The 22,677-nt window shown below is 37.2% G+C and overlaps 2 protein-coding genes across 2 annotated transcripts in view; one reads left to right on the forward strand and one right to left on the reverse strand.

Moving 5' to 3' along the window:
* The window catches only part of fig4a (FIG4 phosphoinositide 5-phosphatase a), a 99,224-nt gene extending 97,716 nt beyond the window's left edge, over window positions 1-1,508 (reverse strand). Inside the window, exons 1-2 of the mRNA XM_074685175.1 lie at window positions 1,323-1,508; window positions 1,064-1,185 (exon numbers count right to left, since the gene is read on the reverse strand). Of these exons, the coding sequence (XP_074541276.1) occupies window positions 1,064-1,126 (63 nt within the window). The 5' untranslated portion in view covers window positions 1,127-1,185; window positions 1,323-1,508. The remainder of the gene's footprint in view (window positions 1-1,063; window positions 1,186-1,322) is intronic.
* Window positions 1,509-1,775: 267 nt separating this feature from the next.
* ak9 (adenylate kinase 9) lies at window positions 1,776-21,962 on the forward strand. The gene is made up of 36 exons (XM_074685176.1): window positions 1,776-1,885; window positions 1,995-2,083; window positions 3,412-3,475; window positions 3,556-3,608; window positions 3,689-3,785; window positions 4,587-4,699; window positions 4,802-4,954; window positions 5,061-5,183; window positions 5,347-5,421; window positions 5,506-5,607; window positions 5,693-5,832; window positions 6,888-7,207; window positions 7,312-7,332; window positions 7,427-7,545; window positions 9,237-9,384; window positions 9,483-9,555; window positions 9,664-9,749; window positions 9,962-10,150; window positions 10,263-10,396; window positions 11,491-11,694; window positions 11,782-12,048; window positions 12,140-12,258; window positions 14,188-14,407; window positions 15,511-15,561; window positions 15,637-15,849; window positions 15,955-16,173; window positions 17,080-17,296; window positions 17,388-17,589; window positions 17,688-17,834; window positions 17,929-18,146; window positions 19,012-19,208; window positions 20,003-20,163; window positions 20,252-20,350; window positions 20,485-20,587; window positions 20,685-20,799; window positions 20,953-21,962. The coding sequence occupies exons 1-36, from the start codon at window positions 1,870-1,872 to the stop codon at window positions 21,159-21,161; spliced, it is 5,076 nt and encodes a 1,691-aa protein (XP_074541277.1). The 5' UTR covers window positions 1,776-1,869; the 3' UTR covers window positions 21,162-21,962.
* The last annotated feature ends 715 nt before the right edge of the window (window positions 21,963-22,677 follow it).

The following is a 22,677-nucleotide window of genomic DNA, read 5'->3' on the forward strand; positions in this document are numbered from 1 at the left end:
GGAAATAACCTTTGATATTTTTTTTTTTGAGATGTTTAACTTTTTGGAAATTTTGCAAATAGTTTGAATTTCAATTTTTTGACATTTTTGGAAATATAAATAAAATAATATCTCACACTTTTTAAAGTTTTGTAAATTTAATTCTTTTGAACTTCTGAATATTTTGCGAATAATTCAAATTCCATTTTTAAACTTTGCCAATTTTCAAAATTACAGATTTGTTTTTGCAATTTTATGAGTTTTTTGCACTTTTGGTACTTTCAAAATGTTGTACTTTTTGCTAACTGAGACACATTTTAATTTATTTATTTGTTTTTAAATTTTTCGAATTCTAAGATTTTTGAAAGATTTTGCAAATTATTAAAATTTAATTGGTTTTGCAAATTGTGGACATTTTTGACATTATAATTTTTTATTTTTTAATATTTGCAAATGTTTTAAAAATATAAAAACTACGACATCACATCTGCTTTTATTTACTAGATTTTTTACAATGTATAAAATAAGAAAAAGTAGATTTTGTGGCTCCTGAATGACTTTAATCCAGGTGAGCTGAGGAAAAATGGCTCCTGTGAAAGTAAAGGTTGCAGACCCCTGTTGTAGACTTTTTGCATAGACTTTTCCAGCGCTCATCAATAAAAAATAATCATCAATTTTCAGGTTTTTCCATTTTATTAAAGGAGTTGTGTGCCTGATTGGACAGATTAGCTAATTAAATGTTTGTTGCATATTTTAAAAGTTAAAAAATGATGTTTAAATTTATACCCTGAACGAAGAAAGTATCCCCGAGGATACAGAGTGTAAAATTGAAAATAATGATTATATTTAGAAAAAAAAAAATCAAAGTGTGTTACAGCCCAGATAGATTAGAAAATAGCAATTAATTAATTTTCCAAAATATGTATGTGTGCCTGCTCCTTTAAGGGTTTTAGACATTCCTGTCAGGAAGGGAAAGACTGGGCATGAATAGTTTCGTTTTTAACCTGATGTAACTGAGATCCATTCTCCTTTTTGCAGATGAAAACTATTAACAGAAATATCCCACAGTTACAGGTAGACTTACGGCTCTGGTTTCATAAAGAACCATCCTCTGGATCCCACTGATGAGAGCTGCTGCTTGAGGCATGTTTATCCTTGTTATGTTCCTCTCCAAACAGTCACAATCCGAAGCAGGAAACAGGTGAGCTGCAATAAGTATGAAGAATCTGTAACACAGCAACCTCACAGCTTAAAACACAAAACATAAAAATGATACAAAGTGTACCCTGATGCTATAAACTGGAAGTGTGTGCATCTTCTGCTCCTGGCTTGATGTTACTCACCATAGATTTAGCTTGTTAGCTTCGTCAGTTTCAAACTAGTACCAGAGCTGATCATGCGCATTTCCTCATTCCGATACAAACAAAAAAATTAATTAAACATTTTAAATACGTCTTTAACATTTCACACCCATTGCAACTAGCATCGCAGACTGCAACATGAATTTGTTGTAGTCATGTGACTGTCATGTAGCGTCCGGTGAGCCTGTGTCAACTGATACGGTGGCTCGTAGAGTCAAACAAGCCAAAGCGCGATTCTGAATAGATCTAACTTTGCCGTGTGTTTCCTACTGTTCTAAAAACGTCTCACCCTGATCATTTTTGAAAGAAAAACACAAACTTTTCACTAAACATATTAAGTAAGAGTAAAAAGCAGCGAGCCTGATTACAGTAAACCGCCAAAAACGTATAAAACTAGGCTGACGTCTTGTTTCATTTGTTGGTTGCCATGGTCACCACAACGACGTTTGGCTCAGCTCGGGTAACGTAAAGTACATGCTAGCAAACAAACAATGCTAAAAGTTTGAGAAGGCTAAAGGAAAGGATAAAAATGTCTAAAAGCTTCGGTGAGTGAATTTGTGACTGAGTTAACTTTTTGTTTACGTCGTCTAATACGTCAGGAGGAAGTTGTGGTTTATATATTTTATATATGAAGGTCTCTCTCTGTTGTTGCAGACCGTCTATTGGACAACCTGATGGAGGATGAAGCTGAGAGGAAGAGTCTTCTTGCAAAGCCAACCTGCTTCATTATAATTGGAAAACCGGTATTTTTCTCACTGTGTATACACAGTATCAAAACCAGAATCAGAAAAACTTTATTAATCCCCGAGGGGAGAAATTTGGTGTTACCAGCTCAACTTACAGTACAAACAGATTGAGTAGAAAATGAAATAAAATAAAATAAGCAATAAAACAAGTAAAATGTGCTCTAAGTTAACAATAAGTGAAAAAAATAGCAAGTGATTCTATGATCAGGGCTACATTTCAAGTCCATGGGGTACACTTTTCATTTTTACTAAATATCAATTTCAGCAATGACCAATTTAACAGTGGGTCATTTGCATGATATTTCATTTTCATAGATAAAAGTAGTAATTTTATGTTGGAATTTGCAGTTTTTGTGCTGTCTGATTTCTCAGATGTCAAGTTGGCTCTTCAAAACTAACACTAGAATACATCTTTGTTCAAAATAATAACTAAAATATGAAAAAGCTGTTTTAAAAATTATCTAAAAAAAAAAAGAAAAAAAAAATTAGTTCACTTTGTGTGTGAAAAAACCCTATAAATCAGCAATGGTTTGCTTCAAAGTCACATGACCCAAGTGAGCTGAGGTCACATCCTTTTTTGGTGGGAATCTTGAAGAAAGTGTGCCATGTTTCAGCTCCTCTTCATCAATATTTCATCAGAATGATTGTCTATATTGTTAAAATCTGGTGAAAAATTATCCAATTGATAAGTTTTCTGAATTTATAAAATTGTACATGTGATGAATTATTTTACATAAATTAAAAGTAAATTGTTTTAAAAATTCCAAAATTTGAAAACTTTAAATATTCATATAATTAGAAAAAATTGCAACGTTTAAAAAAAAAATAAAGAAATAAAAGGCAATCCAAAAATGTAAAGAAGTTTATAAAATTTGGAAAAATTCTAAGAAATTAGCTTAATTTAAAAACTTGCAAAATTTCAAAATAACAATTATAATAATAATAACATTTCTTAAATATTAAAATAAATAAAAATGGAAAAATGTAAAACTTTGAAAGAATACTTGAATTTGATATTGAATTTGATGAATGATGCTCCAAAGTCACATGACCAAAATCAGCTGTGGTCCCATCCTTTTTGGTGGGAGCCTTGAAGAAAGTGTGTCATGATTCAGCTCCTCCTCATCAATATTTCATCAGAATGATTGTCTGTACATGGGGCGCATTAACAGTTCATCAACTGTGTTACCAACATTTTCTGCTGTTCTTACTATAGATGTTATAAAGACCAAACTGTGAAGAAAATGAGCAGAAATATGAGTTGATTGGTTGTATTTAAAAAAAATTGGGTTTCACTAATGTAGAGTTTGACAATAATTTTGCAGGGAACTGGCAAATCCACCTTGGCCAAAAAGCTCGCAGAGTCTTGGAAGTGTATCTTAATTGACGGTAAATACCACACATGCATTTTTTCACCTCTTCCCTTAGAATAATCTAATTGACTCTAATGAGTTTATTTTGTGTATTAGATACAGATCTGCTCAACACACACATCAATAATAAAACAGAGGAAGGTACAGAGGTAAGTGTCATTTTCAGTCTCATGGGACATAAACTTTAACTGGTTTCTTCTCAGCAAAGTGTTTTCATTTTTCTTTTCAGGTCTTGAAAATCCTATGTGAGGGTAAAACTGTACCAGAGGACTTGGTCCTCCAGATGATTCTTGCCAGGCTGAACTCACCAGATGTAGACCACTATGGTAAATCAACTTAACCCCTAGATGCCTGTTGTTGCTGATTTTTATTTTTATTTTTATTATGTTTTTTTTTTAATGTTGTTGCAAATTTGTGTTGCACCCTGTCATTTATGATTTCTTCTACAATTTTTGGGATGATTTTTGGATATGTTTGTTTTTTTTCTGGTTTGATTTTTTAACACCAGACTGTGTGGAAAAAGTTGAATGATGATGATGATGTTCACAGACTTTATATGGAGCCATATTTTCCTCAAAAGTGCATGTCACATGTGAGTCAGTGCTTAGAAACAAAGACTAAAGATTTTAAACCAGCTTCCTGGTTTCAGTCTTCTCTGGCTCCATGACGCTTCGGTAGCTGAGCAGCTAGCTGACGTGAGAGGGGTAGTGGGGAAGGACGAGGTGGGACCATGGGCATGACGGTGCGAAGCAAAGGAGACGGATTGGTCAACTAGTATGCAGCTTTGCAGCAGATATACTGAATGGATTTTTTTTTCGTTCTTTTTGGTCTTTATATTGTGTAGATTGGACCATAGGGCCATAACAGCACTATAAACAGTGTTATCAAGATGTACAAAGATTCCAAATTGTACACCATAGCTTTTACTTATTTATAACTGTTGTATGTGCTATATTTAAATGTACTATTTCCACTCAATTTAGCATCTGTAAGAATTTTAAAACTTACAAAAAAATCTTTTTTCTTGATTGTAAATTAATGAAGGCACTAAGGGGTTAATTACAGTAACTGTGTATGCAGATCTTGTCATTTGAAAACATGTTAACAACACATGTGGTCTGACACAGGATACGTCCTGAGCTGCTTGCCGTTTATGTCAGAGGAGAGTTTGAAGATTCCTGAGCAGATCGAGCTGATCAGAAACCTCAAGCTATCACCTGACTTCATCATCAATATCAAGGTGACCTCTGCTGATTTTATGAGTTATTTGTATCATTTCTGACAACAGTTGATATCTCTGAAGCTTTTTCGTTTATGAATTTAACTCTTTATCTTCCATCAGTGTCCAGATGATGACCTTGCTGATCGACTGTCAGGTCTGAAGCAGCATCCAGAGTCCGGACAGCTGTTTACCAGGGATCAGTGGAAGCGCGAGGAGAGCTTTAGCAAGAAGACGGAGAATAACGATGAGGAAGAAGAGGAGGAAGAGGAGCAGGTATGGTGTGATGATGACCACCTTTTTTCACTAATGTTATAGAAGATGATATACTTTTCATTTGTTGAATAAAAGTATTATTTTTCTTTTATTTTTTGACCTGTAGGATGGAGAGGAGGAACTCCTGAAGACCGTTTCTGACCAGGTGGTGTGGAGACCAGAGAATTTGCCTGAAAATGCTTTTCCTCGCTTCAAGATGTACCAGGATACAATGCTCAGACCACTGGAGGTAACTTACTGAAAGCTGATGCTAAGTTTTTTTTCTGATGCTTTTGGTTTTCTTAAGATCTAATGGATAACTTTAAAGTTGTTTTGTTGTGATAAATGAACTCCATACTGAGGATGGACTGGTTTGTCAGTTGTTATAAGTTTATTTTATCTTTTTTTTTCAGGAGTACATGAAAAACCATAACCCCATCTACCTTTTGGAGCTGGATGGAAACATGGCACCAGCAGAGCTCCATTTGGTAAAAACACATTAGATTAATGATAAAAAAGACAACACTGTTTACTATTAAATGTTTTTATTTAATAGGATGTGTTGTCTCTAGTGTTTGATGTCTCGTCTTGGATCCATGGCCCTAAAGCCGGTCCCCGTCCCGCTCCTCCTACACCCGGCTGATGAAGAAGAATTGCCGGAGCACGTTGAAACGGTCGGCTGTGAAAGATCTGGTTTTGAACCAGTGTTTCAAAAAGATATAAACAAGCAGTTAACCATCTTTTCTGTCTCTTGTCCAGGAGGAACTGCTGAGACTTGTGTCTTCATCCGGAGTCTCGGTTCCTGGTTTCAGATGGAGAAGGAGCCGCTGGGGTAGAACTTGTCCTGTCGCTCTAAAAGAAGGCAAAAGCATCCCCGGCAGGCCTGAATTCTGCGTAGGGTGAGTGGTTGTTTAAAGGTCATAGACTACGTCTTACACAGGGGTCTGCAACCTTTACTTTAATAGGAGCTGCTTTCCCTCAGCTCTCCTGGATTAAAGTCATTCAGGAGCCACAAGATCTACTTTATCTTCACAAGAAAATAAAGTGTGTAAAAATCTGCACATGGTTAAGATCTAGTGAATAATAATCTAAACAAGAAGTTTTTTTAAATTTATGCAATTCTATATTTGATGTGATAGTTAAATACTTAAAAAAAAAACATTAAAAAAAGGAAATTAAACTATGTAATTTTTAAAAATTTGCAAATTTTAAAAAAGTTAACTATAAATTTTGCAAAAATTCTAAAACTTAAAAGAAAAATTTGTTAATTTTTCTTTAATTGAAATTTCAAAGATAAATCCAAAAATTAAAAATTTGCAAATAAAAATAAAATGAATTCAACATTTCTAAATAAAATTAAAGTGTAAAATAAAAATTAATGTCAAAAATTGGAAAATTAAGATTTTTGGGGGAAATTTGGAAAATCTGATTTTTTTTTCAAAAAGAAAAAAAATGTATATATTTTTTTTAATTGAAACTTCAAAGAAAAAAAATAATTTTAAACATTTGCAAAAATTAAAAATAAATAGAATAAAATGTTAATATTTCTAAATGAAATTATAATGTTAAAAAAATGCAAAAAAAAAAGAAGTTTCAAAATTTTGCAAAAAAATTAAGATAATTGAAATTTATTGAATTTGCAAAAATGTTGTGTTTTTGAAAAAAATCCTGAATTTGATACCATATATTGATTCCACCGCTCATTCGTCATTGTCTGTTGTTTGCTAATTATCTTGCCACATTAAACATGTATACTAATTTTGAAGCATTAATTTTTCATCCCACACAGAATGAAAATCTGTATTTTCTTCCAGATCGCTCTTTAATCATCAATACCCTCTGTAAGAAAACTAAAAATTATTTTCAAAGGAGTCAAAGAGCCACAGGTTGCAGACCCCTGGGTTAGAACAACATGGAAACTATAAAACCTTAACTCACTTTAACTTCTCTGCAGCTTCCGGGACAAAATGTACATCCTGTCATCTCAGGACGCCTACCAGAAGTTTATCGCAAACCCCAGACGGTATCTGCTCCCTCCAATGCCCAGCCCTCCGTGTAGAGTCGCCATCATCGGACCTCCACAGGCAGGAAAGAGCACTCTGTGTAAACTTTTAGCTCAGCATTACAACGCTCGGGTGCTCGATGTGGAGGAGCTCACGCAGACGGCTTTGGAAAAGGTGGAGCAGGAGCGGCTTGAGAAAATCAAAGAGGAGACGACAAAGGTCGCTATGGAGAAAGTCCAGAAGAAGATGCAGCAGGACGGACAGAAGTCTGGTAAGTTGGAGATCATTGTTCACTATCAAAAGTTTGATTTACTCTTTAATGTTCCTGTGCATTATCTTTAACACTCTGAATTGTTGTGATATTTATTTCATCAGATGAGTCCACTCCTGTTGAGGGTAAGATGTTCAAATGTCCTCTTGACTTTTTAATGTTTCTCTTGCCTAAACAAACACCAGGATAAGAACTGTAAATGCTCTCTGCTTCTTGTAGTGACAGAGGATCATCCTGAAGTCAAAGCCATGGTAGCCGCTGCGCTAGAAGAAGCAAAACTGATGAGCACAGACTCCACTGGCCTGTTAGCTGAAGTGATAGAGAACTGTATTAAAGAGGTATTCAGCATTCACTCCTCTTCAGGATAACCAGCATGTGTCTTTCCCCCTTTATGGATAATTATTAGTTTCGTCACTTTCGCTGAGTGCGTGGGAGGAGGTTTCATGAGTAATTTACCAGCACAGGTTTGAATGAGTTGGTGGAAAATGTGCTACTTTATGCTGACCACACCTTAAGTTCACTTTTGCATCTGTCTTTTTTGCTCTTTGTGCTTTGTTTTTGTGATGATACTGTGCAGCATTTTGGATAAATGTGAAAACGAAACATAAAAGCAAGAAACAAAACCTGTCTGGGTTGTAATGATACAGTAAACTCACAATTTAGTTTCCAGTATTACACTGAAAAAAAACTGGAATCTTATAAAGTGTTTTTGTCTTATTTAAAGTAAAAATTGTCTTATAATTTTTAATACAAGCCACCCTCAACTTATCAGTTCAGAAAAATGTCTTATTTCAAGAGATTTAAAGAAAAAAATGAGGTCTGAATTGCTCATTTTGTCTTCCAACAACTTAAAAAAGACATTTTCTACCAAAAATAAGCAAAAATACTTGATAAGATTTCAGTTTTTTGAAGTTTGGGTTAACAAAGCGATTTTCTCACTATTTTTTAACAGAATGAGCTTGCAAACAAAACATGTCTAAAAATATTTTTTTAAACTGTTTCTGCAAAACACAAATACACGCAATTAATGCAAAATTTAAAACTCTCAAACATACACACTGACAGGTATATATTTAAATGTATAATAACTACAAAATATATTTTCTCTGCTTTTTAACAAATTGAAGAATATTCCTTTTTTTATTCTGAAGTAAGGTTAACTGTGCACAAAGTTTGTCCTTGTCTTAAAACTACAAGCGAATTTATTTTTTATATATATCTTGAATTAAAAAAAAATCAAAAAGGATTTTTTTAAAACAAATATCACATTAAAATAACGTAATGCATAACACAAAAAAAGCTTAAATTTCCTCAAATTCATAATCTCAAGTTTGCTTGTGCTCTTAATTTAGGATTTATATTTTTTAAGGGAAAACAGTCATCTGCTGTTTTAATAGGGTGTCACGATTTATTCTTGTATCTCCAGTGATTTAAATCTTTAAACATTCATATTTTACTTTTAACTGTCTCTCAATTCATCATTTCATCCCAAACCCGTTCTTCACAACGTCCTCTCCTCTACATAGCCTCTTGGCAACCATTTGGTTTGGAGTGTCACCTTATACACTGCAAAAAAATAAAATCATATCAAGTGTTTTTGTCTTATTTTCAGTAGAAAATGTCTTCTTAGACTTAATATGAGCCACATTCACCTGACCAGTCCAGAAAAATGTCTGATTTCAAGTTATTTAAAGACAAAAATGAGGTCTGAATTGCTGTAACAATTATAAAAATCTGCCAATGGAACAAGAGAAAATTTTCTTGTATTAAGAAGTTATTCTAGTTTTGAGCAATTATTTTCTTCTATTAGCAGATTTTTTTTATGCCTAACAAGCAATTTGGACCTCATTTTTGTCTTTAATTCACTTGAAACAAGACATTTTTCTGCACTGATCAGGTGGATGTAGCTCATATCCAGTATAATAAGATAATTTTTACGTAAAATAAGACAAAAACACTTGATAAGAACCAATTTTTTGCAGTGTACCTCCTGTTACGTCCCTTTTTGAACATTATGTTGGTGTTACAGATCCAAGAGGCAGACGCCAGCACAGACGTCCGGACGGGCTGGGTGCTGGACAACTCTCCAAAAAATTTTTCACAACTGAACGTCTTGGAGCAAGCTGAGCTCCTGCCCGACACTTTGTTCTGTCTCAGCAGCAGCGATGGCAGTCAGAGTATGAGACACACAAATATTTTATTAAAAAACACAACAAACTGCTTTTTAGAAATCACGTCTGTTCCTAATCTCACTGCTGTGACATGTGTCGATCAGTCCTGAAGAGGTTATACGAGAAGAACAAGGACAGTTTGGACGACGCAGTAAGGAGGAGGCAGACCAACGTCATGTGAGTGTTATTTGCAATAATTCTGTTAAAGTTGTGGGGTTTTTTAGTTCAGGAATACATTTTGATACACTTTCTTATCTTCGATTATATTCTATTTTTTTGTTTTAGAGCCCAGAAGGAGCAGGAATCGGGTGTTGATGCCAAAACTGAAGAATCCAAAACAAACCTTGAGACAGTCGCTGAAGAGACAGACGGTACAGTTGATCTTTGTTTCTTTAAAAATGGCCTGTAGAGGGTTTGAACAGCGTCCTTGTAAAAAATCTTTCAGAAACAAACATCCCTGTGCTTCCAAACATGAGTGAAAAAGGGGGCGAGACTTTATGAAAATGTATCAAACCATGTATGCGTATTCCTACTTTAACGTCATCTTTAAAAGAAAGCATTTTATTTCCTTATGTTGCTGAAGCTGCAACACAACAGGACCACTCTGGTTTTCCAGACGGCCCTGAAATGAACGACTACAAACTTCAGCTCAAACAGTTTGAGACTACGTGGCAACAAATGAAGCCGGTTTTAACTATGGACTACTCAGTGCTGGAGATCGAGGACAAAAGCCCAGAGGAGCTGCTCCAAGAGATGATCCTACAAATGGAGAGTGAGTGTCTAACATTAACACCACTTTAAAATACTGCAAAATAAAGAAACCAGTCGCCATGTTTAAGTAAGGAAGAACTCTGAATCCCAGTTTTTTTTTTTGTGCTTTCTAGAGCCCTTTCAGTATGAGGCGTGGGAGCTGTCCGAGCTGGATCTGGAAGAAGAGGCAGAGGATCTGAATGCCTTTGCAGAGCTGGAGAGAATTGAGGAAGGCAGTGATGACAACTACGAAGAAGAGGAGGACGAAGTCAGTAAAAAAAATATTTTTTGTAACTTTAAAGGTAGGGTCTGCAGGAGTTTTCGTTACTTGTTTGTAAACACAACATCCAAACTGGGCTCCTCCTCCTTGGCTCAGGGCCAGCAGCAGCACACACCCACAGCCTCCGAGCATGACTACGTGAACACACTCACCGGGCTAGTGTTCAGGGGTCTGCAACCTAGACTTTCATAGGAGCCATTTCACCTCAGCTCACCTGGATTAAAACCATTCAGGAGCCACCAAATCTACTTTATCTTCACAATGAAAAAAATGATGTGTGTAAAAATCATTATCTAAACAAAAACTTTTTTTGAATTTGTGTAGGTTTATATGTAATGTGATAGTAAATAACAAAAAATTGGAGTTTTTTAATTTTTTTATTGCAAAAATAAAAAATATAAAAAAATAGTAATTTTTAAAAAAATGCAAAAATTTCAAGAAAAAAAAAAATAAAAATGAGGTGAAAAAAAAGTTAAATTCCAAAAATATGAAATTTGAAAAAATTGCAAAAAAATGTAATTTTAAAAATGTGCAATTAATTAAAAAAACTAAAACTTAATAAATCTGTAAAAATTGTGGGAGAGACTTGAGAGACATGCACCTGACTTGGCATGTTAGCACAAGCTAATTTAGGGTATTTGACGCATACCTGATTAGCAGAAAGCTAACTCACAGCGCTTTTCTTCCCATGCTGCTCTCCAAGTGCCATTTCATTTTACTTGTCTTTTCACTTTTTCTTCCTCCGTGCTACGTCTGCTATCGTAGCCGCTCTGATTAGCTTCTGGGTGCTCTGTGATTGGCTGAGGTAACCCCACTAATCTATGCCCAGAAACGTCTTGAAACAACCAAAACACCAAGATCCAGGCAGAGGAGAGAGTTTGAGGCAGACGCTGACACTGACACATGTGTATAGAGGCCTAGAGGAGACGATTAAGCAGAATTATTCCTATAAAAGGAGATATTCAATTTTTTAGGAAAATCCTGCAGACTCTACCTTTAAGGCTTTACTTTTGACCCTATTCATGATGTGAAATCTTGATAATAAATGATGATGATAAACCGATTTTTCTATTATTAATCAGGGACTTACGTCGGCAACAAGAGTACTTGGAGACTCCCAGCATTTCTGCCCTGTGGCCCTGAAAAACCAAAACGTCCTGTTTCCCTGTTCGGATGAAACTGCAGCTAAGTACCGTGAGAAAACTTTCTACTTCTCTGATCCAGAAGCGAGGGACACCTTCCTCGAAAGCCCTGCAGAGTTTCTTTCGCAGAGTGAGCCTCTCAAGGTACAGGCAGTTAGGAAAAGAGAAAGAAAAAGTCACTGTCAGCAAAATTTAAATGTCTAACCAGGTTTTTTGTTCTTTTATAACAAGCCCCCTGCCTTAAGGATCTTTCTGCTTGGCGCCCGAGGGTCAGGAAAGACCACGCACGGTGACTGGCTGGCCAAGCAGCTGGGTATCTTCCATATCCAGTTCAGGGAGTTACTTCAAACGCTCATCATCGCCAAGACAAAGAAGAGAGTGCCACGCGCTGATGAGGTGCCATCTTCAGAGCAGTCCCCTGACGATCTGGAGGCTCTGATTAAGGAGGCGAAGGGAGAGGAGGAGGAGGAGGAAGATATACCTGCTAGCACAAACGATGTGGAGGTAAGCCCAGAAAAACTTTTTTTTCAATGATTTTTATATTTTTGAGTTGTATTATTGTAAACTTCCTCTTGTTTGTGTATGGCAGGAAGACACCCTTAGTCACGAGGAAGCAATCATCAGAGCTTACCTGTCTGATGGAGAGCCTCTGGATCCACAGATCCTGGAAAACGTTATCGAGCAGTTCTGGAAACAGGAGCCGTACATGTAATTAAACACACACGCAGTTGGAAGTCACATCATTTTAGTAGGGTATGGTTTTACTGGTCATTGCACATTACATGGGTCAAGGAACACTGGACTGATTTATGGCACAGCAAGGTCTCCATGGAAACACCACGTTGATTAATTTTGTCATGATGGTGGACACTAGAGCCTAACTGTCAGACAGAAAAAGGACAGAAGAGCAGAAGAAAGATAAACAGGAGAGAGATAGAGCACAAGCTAAAGGCTAAAAGGGCTAAACTGTTTGTGCTAATGTTCATTCCAACCCACAGTCAGCAGTTATTCTGCAGTGGTCTGTTCAAACTTGAGAGTCTATCAATAAAATGAAGAGTGAGGTTACGTTAGCTCTGATTGGTAGATGACTGGCAGGACATAACCAGGATTCACTAACGTTAAACATTACAGACATGTCTCACAGAACTAGGCTGCCGATAGCACTACATATTGTCAGCTACTAAACTACTGTACTACCTGGCAGTTAGCTAGTTGTCACGTTAGCCTACAGATACGTCGTAGCACTGGACTGCCGATAGCACTACACATAAGTGACTTCTACAACGTTCACTTGTTGACACATTTCAAACAACATCGCTACGTAACTGTACTGATAAATACCTTACCTCATTGCAAGTGTGCGTGAGACTCAGGGCCACAAGGAGGCGCTACAGTCACATTAAAACAAATCCTCCTCCCAGCATCTTTAGGTCATCTCTGTGGCGTACTAAATGTCCTAATTTGATGGTCCATTACGGACGAGCTGAGCTGACAACTTCTCCAAGTTGTTGTCCATCTTGCAAAGAAGTCCAGGAATCACATCCTGCCTGTGATTAGGCTGGCATAATTCTTGAGTCTGAGGGGCCGTTTACACGACAACAATTTTAGGATGAAACGCAAAAGTTTTGTTGTGTTTCAGCCTCGCTACCACACGGAACGGCGTTTCAGCCGATCTTAAACGCAAACTTTCAAAAACGGCCTCCAGAGTGAGTGGGATTTTTCTGAAACGCTGCCTTTGCGTGAGCACATACAACAGGACAACAGTACCTGTACGTTGTTACGATCATCATGGACTACCATGTTGTGCTTGTGCTGCTCAATCTGTTGTAACTGTCTTTAACAAAATGAGCATCTGTTGCTCCACTTTTGAACTTAGTATTCACCAATACACCAGATGATCGACCCAACTCTACTTCAGTGAAGATCTACCAAAAGCTGCTTCTGGTCAAGACAGTTGTAGCGCAAACTATAGGCTTGGCATGCTTACTGCAGTGTTTTCAGTCCCTCAGCATTTCAGTGTTAACGCAGATTTTTTTCACCGCGTTTTTAGATGAAAAGTTGTTGTGTAAACGGGGCCTGAGTTTTGACAGCTTATGTCACTATATGCCTGGTGCTCCCAGCCCAGTGCGGCTCCAAATCTCTAGCCAGACTCTTCTCCTCTGTTGTTCCCAAATGGTGAATGAATTACCTAACTCTATACAATCCACAGAGTCCCTTTCTACTTTAAGAGATGTCTGAAGATTCATCTGTTCAGGGAACACTTAGACCTTAATCTGAGCCTTCTCCTCTTTGTCCTCAGGGGGAGAAGGAGTCAGAAGGTCTAAGACTCAGCTCTTAGTGAATTTTCAGCACTTATTACTGAATGCTGTTGAAGGTTAAAGTATATCGTTGCAGCAATTAATTGTGGTTTGTTGGCTTGATTATTCTACATTATCAAAAAAAATCCTGCACTTAATGGCAGCAACTTCAGCCAAATAACTTGTAGCACTGTTGTTGCACTAACTAACTGTAATGTCTTCAGCTTCTTCTCAAACCTCTTGAAAGCGTTCACTTAGTGATTGTGATTATTTTGGCCTCTTTGCTGTGTTTTTTTTTCTGTACTTCTGCTCTCATGCTGTTTCCTAACACTCCTTTCAGGTCCACAGGTTTTATTTTAGAGGGCTTCCCTCACAATCCTGAGGAAGTGGAGTATATGCAGGAGAGGCAGCTCTTCCCTGACGTTGTGGTAACCTTAGAGGTCAATGCCTCAGACGTCCAAAAGCGTTTGCTGCCGACCTTCCTGGAGAAATGGGGCGTTCGCCGCAGCCGGTATGAAGCACAACTAAACCTCCTCCGTGAACTGCGTGCAAAGAATCGAGTAAGTGAGAGGAAATGTTTGTGAGTTTTATTTTCTCGACATCAACTACAGATTATGTGCGAGCGTAAATAATAGTGCTATCAGGCGGTTAAAAAAATTAATCTAATTAATTACAGGATTTGTAATTAATTAATCTAATTAATCACATTTTAATCGCATATCTGCTTAATGTCTCAAAATAAAGAATTTGAATTCCAGGACATTAAAATTACATTAAAAGACATTTAAAAATAAGGTGGGAATATATACAACACATTTTTAGGTACCCTGAGGCATAAGGAACATATTAAAAAAGTTTTATGTTTCTATCTTTACAAAATCTACACAGTCCTGCACCTAAGATAAGCTGATTTGATTTTTTTTTTGCTTCTGTCACATTTTCACTCGATGTGGACTCAATTTTCACTGCAATATGAACTTCTATACTTCTATGAGGTCAGGAGAACCAGGGCTAAAGGCTAAAAACTGTGAGGAACTATGTACGAAACACTTAATTCAAGTCTTGGATCAAAGAAAAGTGAAGTATTCTCAGTTTAACATGCTCTGAACACACAAACTGTTGCTGATTGGTGCAGAGCAGCCCCAAGCTGAAACATGACACCAGGAAGATGGAAGCAAATTTTCAAAGAGTTCTTTAGATTTAAATACAGAACAAATATCGATCATTCAGGGCTTGTTTGATGCAGTAAAAAGTGTAGAATTATCTGTTTTTTACAGAATTGAGCTAAAGCAAACGGTTGATTTTCTGTAGATTTTCAAAAAGGACGTGTGAATAAACCAGATGTGGACGACAGTCTCACATACATCACTCTCCCCCCGCGGTTTAAACCATGTTGGTGACGTCACATGTGATACTTTCAGGGACCGTCAGAAATTTGAAAATCTGACGAGAACACCACTTTTTCCAAGTAGGACAAGCGGTTTGTGAATGCCAGATATTTGAAAATAAGTGCGTCTTTGAACGCCCCACGGGTTTGGGGTCCAGATTAATCTGCGTTAATTTTTATAACACGTTAATTTGCGGAGTAATTAATGAATCTAATTAACGCGTTAAAATGACAGCCCTAGTAAATAATTAACATTTCTGTTTCCGTGTGGTGCAGGCTGAAAAGATTGCTCGCAGGAGAGCTGAGCTCAAAGAGGAGAAAACAAAGGTAAGAGAGCTTGACACTACACTGCTTAACCTCCCACCTTAACCCCTGCTCAACATCTTTCTATCAACTCAGCAGTCTGGGCATGACAGCAATGAGGAGGAAGAGGAGGACGAAGCTGTGGGTAACACGGAGGATGACATAGAGGCAATGCTGGAGGAGGAATTTCCTCCAGAGGAGGATGACGAAGACCTGGATACCTTTGAGACTGAGGAGGCAGCATCTGAGAGAATGGAGATAGAGATAGAAGAGAGATTTGTAGCAGATGAAAACAGCCTCGCAACTGTGACGGTACAAAAATACAAAACACAAAACTCACTCTGAGAATTATATCAGCTCCATAAACAACTTCACTTTTTTACCCTGTTGTGTTTTTGTTTGTGTTTCTGTCATCAGGAGCTACTGAGTGAGCGAAACATACCCAAAATGTCTGTCGGTGCATCTTGCAAAATCCGGATCATGCAGCACCAGCTGCTCCAGAAAATCCTACCTCTGCAGACCAACAGGGAGTCACTCTTTCAGAAATGTCAACCCATCTCACACAGCTTGGCAGAAAAGCTTCTGCTCTCCTCCTACAAGCTCTACAGCGCCTTCGGCCTCACGGACCCCGTCAAGGTCGGAAGAATTAAATTGATAACTGTCTTTTTATAACACCTTTTCATTTTCCCGCCTTCAGTGAGTCACATGACCAGCTGCACGGAACTCTCAGTCTGTGACATCATCACCAACTGCTGCCCTCAGGAGTGAAATTCACTGAAGTTTTGAAACATCTCTTCATAGATGCCACAATTTTGACCAAAACTCTCTAAAAATAAGATATTTCTATAGTAAATTTGATCAGGAATCCATCCGTGTCATCTTTAAAGCTGTATCACTGTTACTTTTTTATGTAGACGCCTAACTGCTGCAGCTTGTGTGGAGCTGGACCCTCCTCTCCCATTCATTCTAATAGGGGGAGCTGAAACGGCTTCTTTGAGGTTCGCCAACTTTGAGGGTTTGCTATTCAAAAACTGTTTGAGAGACAACAAATTCCCGCATAGCTTTTCAAAAGCAGGGTCCACTCTGTCATCTGAGCAAATTTCAAGTCGATACCATTTACGACCAAGGAGTAGATCACTTTTGTTTCTGGCCACAAATTCGGCCAGATTTTACTTTGAAAGGCAAATTGCTGGCTTCCTGTTTGAGATAGGTCGGGGGTGTCTGGATTTAGTTTGTGCGTCTCAGTGAGACTAAGATTTTGACATTAGATTGATCTCTCTAGCACATTCCTACTGCCATTGAAAGCCATTTTAGTGTGCCTAGGTAGCGCTAGAGAGCAAATTTTGGTTTGTTGGGTGGCAATTTTGTATTATATTGACTTATATTATATCAAATCCAAAGTGTGTAATGTTTTTTTGGCACGTTTAGGGGGTCAAACTAAGGCTTAAAGATTGCCCTTGTCTTTTATTTTAATCTGTAGTCCTCTCTATTCAAAATCTTTTGTTACGTATTACTCAACCTGTTAATCTGCCCTCTCTGCAGCAATTTAAAGATCCAGACTTGATACAGCCTCTGCAGTGGCCACTTAAGACGACATATCCAGTTATATTCCACCAGTTTATCTACTTTTTCGGGACTAAGGAGAACCGCAATCTATTCATGCTGAATCCTTTGAAGTACCTCAAGCAGCCAAAGCCGATTTCATCCCTTCCTTTCAAAATAGCGATCCTTGGACCACCAAAATCTGGCAAAACCTCTGGTAAGATGGAAAACATCTTCCACGCTTTCTGAAAAGCTCTCACCTCTTTAAATTATGATCTCTGTTTCTCTTCCTGTGCTCATCTCTCCAGTGGCAGAAATGTTCGTTAAGAAATACGGCTTGGCTCGGCTGTCCATTGGCGGAGTGATGCGCATGGTTCTCAACGAGCAGGCGAACACTAACCTGGCTGTCCAGATGAAAAAACATCTGTCCCAGGGACTTGCTGTTACAGATGAACTTGCCATTCAGTGCCTAGAGGTGGCGCTCATGAGCTCAGTCTGCATCACCAGAGGGTAGAGGAGGAGCTACTTATTTAAGTCCCAAAATGATGGGCCTGAGTTTGTCTGTATTCCTGTTGTGAGGATGGTTTCTTCTTTCTTTTTTCTGTCAGGTTTGTGTTAGATGACTTCCCAAAGACTCTAAAGCAGGCAGAGCTGATGAGGACCAAGAGAATCATCCCCATGATAGTCGTGGAGCTGGAGCTTGACGCCATGGAGGTGCGAAAAAGAGGCCTTTCGGACAAGATGAAGCCTAACAAGTCAGGAAACACACGTCAAAAGCAGCTATAAATACTGAAACCATGGCTTGAATAGTTGTTTAAAAGCTTTAAACTTCTTATTTTTCCTTTGCAGGCCTTATTTGATGCACGACAGCGCTGAGATTCTCCACATCCGTAACTCCTGTTACAAGCAGGAGATGGAGCACGTGAGGCGACACTTCCAGCAACAAACCCAGAACTGGATCCTGCTGGATGGAGCAAAGAGCCAGTGGTGGATTTGGAACAGCATCTTAAAGGAGATCAGCCTCAGCATGAGATGCACCCATGACTTCCTCGAGCGGGTGCACAGCGGTAAATCCTCAAGGCTTATCCAGAATATCACACACAGTACAGTGAAACTTTAACATCAGAGGGTTTGTTTAATATTTACAATGCATCCCAAATGTATGGAAGCCCAATTCTGCCAGTTGAAAATGAAATATGATGTATTAAAGCCTAAATAAAGAGATAAAAAGTCAAAATAATGACTCACAATTTTGACTTTTTATCTATTTAAAATTACTTTTGAATTTCATAGTTTTGATTATTTCCTTATAATGATTTTTGATTCTCATACTTATGATTTTTATCTCATAATGACTTTTCAATCTTTTAACATTGATTATTTTTTAAACTCAGAATTGTGACATCTGTCCCATAATTTCTATTTTTATCCCATAATTCATATTTTTTATCTCATAATTTATATTTTTAATCCAAAAAATATCACTTGTGTCTCATAATTTTGACTTTTTATCTAATATTTTTTTGAATGTCATAATTATGATCTTTACCTCAATATTTTTAACTTTTTATTCATTTTTTAATGTTTTTTTATTCTCATAATTATGACTTTTAGCTTGTAATTTTGATTTTTATCTAATACTTTGTTGTTGTTTTTTAAATCTTACAATTAAGTCTTTATCTCATAATTTTTACTTTTTATATGATTTTTCTTTTTTTTTTAATCTCATAATTTTGACTTTTAACTCATAATTATGAATTTTTATCTAATATTATATGTTTATTTTTTTATCTGATACTTGTGCCTTTTTGTCTCATACTTATGAATTTTTAAATGCTTTTTTAACTTGCAGACATGGGCTTCCATACATTTGGATCCTTCCTACTTCTTTAATCAATATGAGCTCTAATCCTCTTATTTTGTGCTTTACAGGCCAAGCAGCCTGCATCGACAGACTTGGCATCACCCCCCAGGAGCTGCTGGATAGACTTGGAGAGTTTAGTCACTACTGTCCAGTCTGCCTGGCTCAACATGGACACCTAGTGGACTGCTCAGAAACCACAGCCTTAACTTACACTGCTCAGTGCAAAGAACGCTTTTACAAGATGTGTGGCCAACACCATTTACAGGTCAGTGGATCCGAGTTTTAAGAGACCTAAACACAGTGGGTCAATTTCGGAAGAGGATTAGAGTCACTGAAAAAAACAGTATTAAAAAAACTTTTCCTTTTTTTTTGAGAAAAAAAGTCAGACTTCTGAGGTTATAGTCAGAATTCTGACTCCTGAATTTTTCCCACAAAAAATGGTAAAAAAAAAGAAAAATTGGACTTTTTTTTGTTGTTGTTGATTGATTTTTCCAGTGGCCCTAATCCCCTCCTGGAGTAAAGTGCCTGAATAAATGTATTGGCTGTTCTGAGTTTCAGTTTACTAATTTTGTGCAACAGGTTACATTATTTCATGTATCTTTTTATTGAGCATTGATATTACATACATTCCAAGTATGTATTCATGTCTCTTTTAACACTGATTTTATGTTTTTTTTTGTTTGATATTTACAATTTTGTTTATACAGGTTAACAAATATGTAGATTCCGGTGATGAGCGATGGACAGTTTTTCTAAAAAATAACAAAAGGAAACAAAAGAGGGGGAGATTAGAAATATAAAATAAATATTTGATTTTTTTTTTTACATTAATTTTCCCATATTTGTAGAAATGAGGTGAATTTAAATCAAACAGACAATCTTAGAAATAAATAAAATAAAAAAAGAAAAATAAAATAAAATAGAATAATAAAAAATAATAAAATAAAATAACATAAAATAAAATGAAAAATAGCATAAATTAAAATACAATAAAATCATAAAATAAAATAAAATAAAATAAATAATGACATTAAGTTATATTGTGTGCTCTCTCCACAGCTGTTCCTGGCCAGTCCGGATCAGTTCGTGGGCCCACTAACTCTCCCACAGCCCCACCTGCTGCCTCGGAGGCTGACAGAGACTCAGCTGAAGGGGAAGTTCCCACAGCAAGTCGAGATGAAGGGCTTCTGCCCGGTCACTTATCTGGATGGAAAGCAAAGGTATAAGTTCATCTTTATGGGATCAATCTGTATAAAGGTTAATGTAGTCTGTCCTTGATTTAAAGAGTCTATACTGGTTTTTGTGCAGGTATGAAGCCCTGGTCAGGGGTAAGATGGAGTATTCTGTGGAATACAGGGAACGGATCTACATTTTTGAGACAAAGCAGAAACAAGAAACGTTTCTGAGGTACAAAGCTTTATCTTTCTGTATTCCTGAAATGTGTACTATTACAGTATTTAGAAATCTAATGTCTGTAGTGAGACATTGGTCTGCCATGATGTGTGTTAGTCTAACATATAAAAACTGGTGTTATTGTCAAGGACTCCTGAAACCTACTGGGACCAGAAGCTGCCCCATAAAGTTCCTCCTCTGTGTGAGCCTGTGTCCCTCACCTCCCTTCCCACTCTGGGCTACCTGGAACAGGTCAGAAACACCTCATCCCTGATTCTCTGTGCAGACATAATCTGAGCGCTCTGTGTGTGTATATGTGTGAGGTCTGAATGGATTTTATGTTTTTTAGGGCGTTGCAGTCGCAGTCGTCAAAGCCATGACAGCTGTCGGGTGTCTCAAACCAAAGTACCCTTTCCTCAGTATTCAGAGATCAGCACTTCAGTATGTGGCCTTCTATTTAAAAGGTACCCAACTCTTATTTTGTTTTTAATTTAAACTAAATTCTCATTTTAAACTAATGAAACTTGGTAAAGATAAGACAGTTCACTGCAACTATCTTCATGTAAATGTAGTTTTACTTGCTACCATGTCGCCTCATTTACCTCATCCTGTTACAGCTTTCAACCACCAGAGCACAGAATACAGCCGCCAGAAGTACAAAATGAAACTGGCTTTGTTTGAGGAGAACTGTGAGCTCATCCCGTACCTGAACTCAACAATGAGAGGACGCTACAGGCCCCCCAGTGAAAGGCCGATTGACTTTGAGTTTAAACTCAGTCGGTTCCTGGCCTTGGGAGACTCGCCAGGTGCCAACTGTGTGCTGTAGCTGGTTTGGAGCTTGACCATTGGTGTTTTCAGTAAAGGACTGTATAACTAAAAGTGTAACAACAGCTGTGTGTAGTCTAATAAAACGTTTGTTTTCTTTCTAACTATCAACATTTTGACGTGGTTCTAAAGGCAAAGGTGGCCAGATTTCAGTTGTTTTTGTTAAATTGGCCACAAAACTCCATTACTGCTCATACATTAGCGTAACACTAAGTGCTTTACATGTTTAAAAGCTATGGAGCTATTATTGTAGCAACTTTATTTATGTGTGTGTAAGTGCATCCACAAATATATGAGCTGATCCACAAATGTGTAAACAGACTTGCAAATGCGTAAAATATTTACAAATACTGTGGTTTTAGAAACTTGTGGCTGAGTATAGTGGAGCCAGGTTAGGAAACACACTTACAGGAGGCCATCGGCACTAGGTGCTGCTCACGCCTCCACCTGGGTGCCCACCTTGCTCTAGGCCAGTGATGCCAATGCCCCCAGTGCGGAGGGGCCCCATCTAAGAAAATACTGGAGATATGGAATAAAAACATAATACAAAAACATAAAAACTACTGGAAATATTAAGTAAAAATGTGAAACTACATAGCTAATAAAATAAATTTATAATAAAGGGGCTAAAATATAAATTGAATAATTGAATAAATAAATCAACAATAAAATAAGAGTAACATAAAAGGAAGCTATTAGTTAAAGTGCTGCTTTTAAACATGTACAGCACTCTGTGCTATGTTTTTGATGCATGACAATTGCTCTATAATTAAAGTTTGATGTAAATTTGATTTGATTAATGACACAGGAAGACACCTGTACAGTATTCAACAACAGGTTGATGGTGGAAAAACCCACTACTAAATCATTATGTATGGTTCATTTGGTGTTTCATTTCTTACATGTGCAATACATTAAAAAATAAAAAAAAACTTCAGTACTGGAAGGTAAGAAGCCATAATTACATGACTCAGGATGGGGCACACAGGATTAAATAGCACTCTCCTTATACTAGGTAAACATCAGACAGGACTTTGTTTTTACGGCAATTAAGTGAAAACAGTACAACATTGTATTATGGGGTGCAGCTGGTATTCACAGGAAAGGCCAAGAATTAAAAATTCACTCAAGCAACAGATTGTAAACTCCACATTGGCAGGGGCGTATTTAGTCGTTTGGGGGCCCAAGGCAAACCCAGTCACTGGGGCCCTCCATGTCCTAGTATCTCATCTTCCTCAGAGCTAGACTGGCCTTCCCTGGGTCCACTGTCTCTTTCCCAGAATCAAGGCATGAGACAGTGCTAATTTTGTACATGCTAACTTAACGCAACTAAATGCATTTCCTCAAGTTCTGTACTTTAGTTTGATTTAGAAAAAAGTGAATCCACCATTTAGTCCACTTTGTCCTGGATTTGAAATCTTTTATGGTCAATTGACAGCTTATTTGTCCCACAGTGGGGAATTTACAGAGTAACAGTAACAAACAAGAAAGTATGAAGTGAAAAACATTACAATAGT

Source organism: Halichoeres trimaculatus, unplaced genomic scaffold (assembly GCF_033239565.1).
Source record: "Halichoeres trimaculatus isolate MK-OKI-2021-1 unplaced genomic scaffold, fHalTri1.1 fHalTri1_scaffold_13, whole genome shotgun sequence".
NCBI lineage: Eukaryota > Metazoa > Chordata > Actinopteri > Labriformes > Labridae > Halichoeres > Halichoeres trimaculatus.

Coding starts and splice junctions, on each gene's coding strand:
- ak9 (XM_074685176.1), top strand. Junction 3,609..3,688: donor AAACAGAGGAAGGTACAGAG/GTAAGTGTCATT, acceptor TTTTCTTTTCAG/GTCTTGAAAATCCTATGTGA. Junction 20,588..20,684: donor CTCTGGGCTACCTGGAACAG/GTCAGAAACACC, acceptor TATGTTTTTTAG/GGCGTTGCAGTCGCAGTCGT.